The 6,000-nt window shown below is 43.9% G+C and overlaps 2 protein-coding genes across 3 annotated transcripts in view; one reads left to right on the top strand and one right to left on the bottom strand.

Annotated features, from left to right (window-relative positions):
* The window catches only part of ints11 (integrator complex subunit 11), a 26,804-nt gene extending 23,434 nt beyond the window's left edge, over nt 1-3,370 (bottom strand). For both annotated transcript variants that reach the window (XM_034152752.1, XM_034152754.1), the window contains exons 1-4: nt 3,177-3,370; nt 1,550-1,647; nt 1,403-1,476; nt 989-1,217 (exon numbers count right to left, since the gene is read on the bottom strand). In XM_034152752.1, coding sequence (XP_034008643.1) covers nt 989-1,217; nt 1,403-1,476; nt 1,550-1,647; nt 3,177-3,204 — 429 coding nt within the window. In that variant the 5' untranslated portion in view covers nt 3,205-3,370. The remainder of the gene's footprint in view (nt 1-988; nt 1,218-1,402; nt 1,477-1,549; nt 1,648-3,176) is intronic.
* Nucleotides 3,371-3,614: 244 nt separating this feature from the next.
* Nucleotides 3,615-5,190, top strand: cptp (ceramide-1-phosphate transfer protein). Its single transcript, XM_034152748.1, has 2 exons — nt 3,615-3,913; nt 4,344-5,190. Exons 1-2 carry the CDS (start codon nt 3,801-3,803, stop codon nt 4,867-4,869), a joined length of 639 nt encoding a protein of 212 aa, XP_034008639.1. The 5' UTR covers nt 3,615-3,800; the 3' UTR covers nt 4,870-5,190.
* Nucleotides 5,191-6,000: the final 810 nt, after the last annotated feature.

The raw sequence follows: 6,000 nt of genomic DNA, 5'->3' as shown, positions 1-6,000 counted from the left end.
AGACCCTCTGTGGAGACCCTCAGGTGTGTGATATTGATCTATGGAGACCCTCTATGGAGACCCTCAGGTGTGTGATATTGATCTATGGAGACCCTCAGGTGTGTGATATTGATCTGTGGAGACCCTCAGGTGTGTGATATTGATCTATGGAGACCCTCTATGGAGACCCTCAGGTGTGTGATATTGATCTGTGGAGACCCTCAAGTGTGTGATATTGATCTGTGGAGACCCTCAGGTGTGTGATATTGATCTGTGGTGACCCTCAGGTGTGTGATATTGATCTATGGAGACCCTCAGGTGTGTGATATTGATCTGTGGTGACCCTCAGGTGTGTGATATTGATCTGTGGTGACCCTCAGGTGTTTGATATTGATCTGTGGAGACCCTCAGGTGTGTGATATTGATCTGTGGAGACCCTCAGGTGTGTGATATTGATCTGTGGATACCCTCAGGTGTGTGATATTGATCTGTGGATACCCTCAGGTTTGTGATATTGATCTGTGGAGACCCTCAGGTGTGTGATATTGATCTATGGAGACCCTCAGGTGTGTGATATTGATCTGTGGATACCCTCAGGTGTGTGATATTGATCTGTGGATACCCTCAGGTGTGTGATATTGATCTATGGAGACCCTCAGGTGTGTGATATTGATCTATGGAGACCCTCAGGTGTATGCTATTGATCTATGGAGACCCTCAGGTGTGTGATATTGATCTGTGGATACCCTCAGGTGTGTGATATTGATCTATGGAGACCCTCAGGTGTGTGATATTGATCTGTGGAGACCCTCAGGTGTGTGATATTGATCTGTGGATACCCTCAGGTGTGTGATATTGATCTGTGGATACCCTCAGGTGTGTGATATTGATCTGTGGATACCCTCAGGTGTGTGATATTGATCTGTGGATACCCTCAGGTGTGTGATATTGATCTGTGGATACCCTCAGGTGTGTGATATTGATCTGTGGAGACCTGGTCTGGTCTCACCTGGACGGTCTGGTGCAGGTTGAGAGGAACTACTTTCTTCATGCAGTCCTTGATCATCTGCGAGGTGAAGAAGTTGGTCTCCCCCTTCTTGTCCACGGTGATCTTCCTGAAGTCCTCCAGCAGGATGGGGCAGATGGCCTTCGTGGGGTGGGTCATATAGATGGGTCCGTCGTAGCCCACCATCTCACTCATGAAGGGCAGCGCCCCGCAGTGGTCCAGGTGGAAGTGACTGGGATAATGGGTTAACATTTATTTATTTGTATATTCATGTCATGCTTTGCTTTCTGTTGTGTTGTTCATGTCTCTCTGTGAGACGGTGCTTCTGTCGGGACCCCCTGGAAACCCAGACGGTGCATCTCAAGGGGTTCATCCTCATGAATACATGTCTACATATTAAAGAAGTGTAATAAAGACCTGATGATGACGCAGTCCAGGAACTCAGTGAGCCGTCCGTTCTGAGTGATGTACGAGAAGTCTGGGAACCGCCTCTGAAACACAGCCTTATTATATTACAACAACAACAACAACATGTTTACTTGAATGTAATGATAGTAATATTACATCATCGTTGTATCCCATGTGCATGCCACAGTCCAGCATGATGTTCTTCCCCCCGATGGAGACCAGAATGCAGCTGCGCCCCACGTCCTGCCCCGCTCCTACATACACACAGAAATACACATATTAATACATATATAATACACATATATAAATATATATATATATATAAATACATCCTGTGCTCCCAGTCCAAGCCCCTACTGACTGAGCCACTGCCGGACTACTGTACCTCCATCTGTAATACCTGTACTACATTTCCTTTAAAGACTATAACCTCCTGTATTACATATCCTTTAAAGACTATAACCTCCTGTACTACATATCCTTTAAAGACTATAACCTCCTGTACTACATATCCTTTAAAGACTATTACCTCCTGTACTACATATCCTTTAAAGACTATAACCTCCTGTACTACATATCCTTTAAAGACTATTACCTCCTGTACTACATATCCTTTAAAGACTATAACCTCCTGTACTACATATCCTTTAAAGACTATTACCTCCTGTACTACATATCCTTTAAAGACTATAACCTCCTGTATTACATATCCTTTAAAGACTATAACCTCCTGTACTACATATCCTTTAAAGACTATAACCTCCTGTATTACATATCCTTTAAAGACTATAACCTCCTGTACTACATATCCTTTAAAGACTATAACCTCCTGTATTACATATCCTTTAAAGACTATTACCTCCTGTACTACATATCCTTTAAAGACTATAACCTCCTGTATTACATATCCTTTAAAGACTATTACCTCCTGTACTACATATCCTTTAAAGACTATAACCTCCTGTACTACATATCCTTTAAAGACTATAACCTCCTGTACTACATATCCTTTAAAGACTATAACCTCCTGTACTACATATCCTTTAAAGACTATAACCTCCTGTACTACATATCCTTTAAAGACTATAACCTCCTGTACTACATATCAACTGGGTTCAACTACATGATGAACCCAGGACACACAGCAGCTCCGCTATGAGAGAGAGAATAGAAACAGAACATGATGAACCCAGGACACACAGCAGCTCCGCTATGAGAGAGAGAATAGAAACAGAACATGATGAACCCAGGACACACAGCAGCTCTGCTATGAGAGAGAGAATAGAAACAGAACATGATGAACCCAGGACACACAGCAGCTCCGCTATGAGAGAGAATAGAAACAGAACATGATGAACCCAGGACACACAGCAGCTCCGCTATGAGAGAGAGAATAGAAACAGAACATGATGAACCCAGGACACACAGCAGCTCCGCTATGAGAGAGAGAATAGAAACAGAACATGATGAACCCAGGACACACAGCAGCTCTGCTATGAGAGAGAGAATAGAAACAGAACATGATGAACCCAGGACACACAGCAGCTCCGCTATGAGAGAGAGAATAGAAACAGAACATGATGAACCCAGGACACACAGCAGCTCCGCTATGAGAGAGAGAATAGAAACAGAACATGATGAACCCAGGACACACAGCAGCTCCGCTATGAGAGAGAGAATAACAGTGTTTGCAGTTAAACTGAGTGAAGAAGTTTAAATAGAGACTGTTGTTGACAGTTAGCATTCAGGAGCTAACGGTGGCTAGCAGCCTGACGTCACTCACCCAGCGGCGTCACTTTGATCTCCGGCATCTCACAGGTTAAACTATTGATTACCTTTATAACTAACTGTATAACTAACTTTATAATGAATGGGGAATGTTTGAATCTAACTTCTTAACAGAAACACGAGGATAATTTCTGCCCCTCTTTTAAACAACAGACACCACTTCCGGTGGACGCCTTCAAAATAAAGTAGCTGGAACTGTATTTCTTTCCAATACATATTTTTATAATGTTTTTCAATTTGTATTGTACTTTTTAATCTACTCTGCTGACTTTATATTGTAATATTCTTCATAGCATGTTTCATATTTTACTTTATTATTAACTTGTGGTTCTTGTACATATTTTCATGGAAGGCAACGCTTTTATTTTGAAGGCGAAGTCCTCAGTTTTCCGGAGTTCACCGGTTGGAGTCGGCGCACTAGAGACGGATCTGGAGTCTGCGCAGTAGAGAGGGATCTGGACTGACAGGTTGTTCCTGAAGAGTCTCTTCCGGTCTTAATTCCTCCGGTCTCTCTCCGGTCTCTCTCCGGTCTCTCTCTAGTTGTGGTTCCTGGTTGTGGTTCCTTTGGTTCTGTTAGTTCTGGTTCCTGTGGTTCTGTAGGTTCTGTTATTGAAGCAGCATGTCGGAGGAGTTCTCTCTCCAGGAAGTGATCGACTCCTTCAAGCTCAGTCTGTCCGACAGCAAGGAGATCTTCATGGATCAATATGTGGAGGGCTGGAGGGCGCTGGTCAAGTGAGTCAACTTTAGTGTGTGTGTGTGTGTGTGTGTGTGTGTGTGTGTGTGTGTGTGTGTGTGTGTGTGTGTGTGTGTGTGTGTGTGTGTGTGTGTGTGTGTGTTGTGTGTGGTGTGTGTGTGTGTGTGTGTGTGTGTGTGTGTGTGTGTGTGTGTGTGTGTGTGTGTGTGTGTGTGTGTGTGTGTGTGTGTGTGTGTGTGTGTGTGTGTGTGTGTGTGTGTGTGTGTGTGTGTGTGTGTGTGTGTGTGTGTGTGTGTGTGTGTGTGTTTCATCTCTTCTTCTCTGCTCTCTTTAAAGGTTGCTGAACAGCCTTGGCAGTGTGTGTGTGTGTTTCATCTCTTCTTCTCTGCTCTCTTTAAAGGTTGCTGAACAGCCTTGGCAGTGTGTGTGTGTGTGTGTTTCATCTCTTCTTCTCTGCTCTCTTTAAAGGTTGCTGAACAGCCTTGGCAGTGTGTTTGGCTTCATCTCCAAAGACGTGGTGAACAAGCTGAGCATCCTGGTGTCGCTGCGGGGGGGTCCTGAGGGGGCTCACTACCTGTCGCTGCAGTCCATGGTTCAGTACGAGCTGCAGAGCGGCTTGGTGGAGGGGGGGGATCACCCTGCGTCCGGCACCAGGGGGGTGTCTGGCTGCCGGACCCTCCTCCGGCTCCACAGAGCGCTCCGCTGGCTGCAGCTCTTCCTGGGGGGGGTCAGCAGAGACGAGGGCACCCCCCCCACCCTGTGCTCCTTGGCCTACTCCCAGTCCCTCTCGCAGCACCACCCCTGGGTGATCCGCTCTGCAGCCGGCCTGGCCTTCAAGATGCTGCCCCCCCGAGACCCCTTCCTGAGGATGCTGAACGCTGGAGAGCCCCCGCAGGCTGTGGAGGTGCTGGGGGGGGCCGTGCCCGTGCTGGGGGAGGTCTACACCATCACTGAGGAGCTGTACTCCAAACATGACCTGCTGAATCTACCCTGAGACACACACACACACACACACACACACACACACACACACACACACACACACACACACACACACACACACACTGAGAGACACGTCACACGACACCTGATCAGAGTCAGACCAATAACATTGCAGCTCTCATTTAGAGAATAGCTGTTTCTGTAATGTGTGAACACTCAGGTGGTCTTCAGGTGGTCTTCAGGTGGTCTTCAGGTGGTCTTCAGGTGGTCTTCAGGTGGTTTCTGATGTACTATAATGTATTATATATAGTGTTTATAATATAACAGCTTGGTGATTCATTTCTTCCTGTCTATAAATCTCTCTTTCTTTAAATGTGTTTGTAATTATTAGACGTGTCAGTGCTGCGCCGTTAGTAATACTTTGAGTACATGTTCCAGGTACTTGTACTCACTTATTTACACGTGCAGCTGCTCTGCACTCACGTATACAGAAGGTAATACCCAGGCTGCATTATAAACAGTGATATTAGTATATTATATATGTTAGATAATAATCAGTTTCATTTCAATCTTTATTTCGAACAGATTAAAAAAATAACAAATGTGAAAAACAGAATACCGTATATATAAAACACAGTATTTATCCACATTCATGATATTTATATATTCAACAAAAAAAGTCTTCATATTAATAATAATAAATCACATGTGTCCGAAAGGGAGCAGGAGGAAGCAAAGCTTATTCATTCCCACCCCTTACTTGATCAATGATGTCCTTTAAATCTTTATGCAAGTTATTCCTACATTTACATTTATACAATAATGTCTCCTCTTCAGTCTCCTCTTCATTCTCATAGTTTATACATTTATACATTAATGTCTCATCTTCAGTCACCTCTTCATTCTCATAGTTTATACATTTATACATTAATGTCTCCTCTTCAGTCTCCTCTTCATTCTCATAGTTTATACATTTATACATTAATGTCTCATCTTCAGTCACCTCTCTTCATTCTCATAGTTTATACATTTATACATTAATGTCTCATCTTCAGTCACCTCTCTTCATTCTCAGTTTTCCCAAAAAGTGTTTCTGTAAATCCTTTTAAACTGAATTATGCTTTGTTTTAACTCCTGCTCCAAACCATAAAATCACCCACAGATTGTTCAAGGTTCAAGGTTC

The sequence above is a fragment of the Trematomus bernacchii genome, unplaced genomic scaffold, assembly GCF_902827165.1.
Source record: "Trematomus bernacchii unplaced genomic scaffold, fTreBer1.1, whole genome shotgun sequence".
Lineage (NCBI taxonomy): Eukaryota > Metazoa > Chordata > Actinopteri > Perciformes > Nototheniidae > Trematomus > Trematomus bernacchii.
Note: the sequence above shows the minus strand (reverse complement) of the source record. Positions and strands in the feature narration are given on the sequence as shown.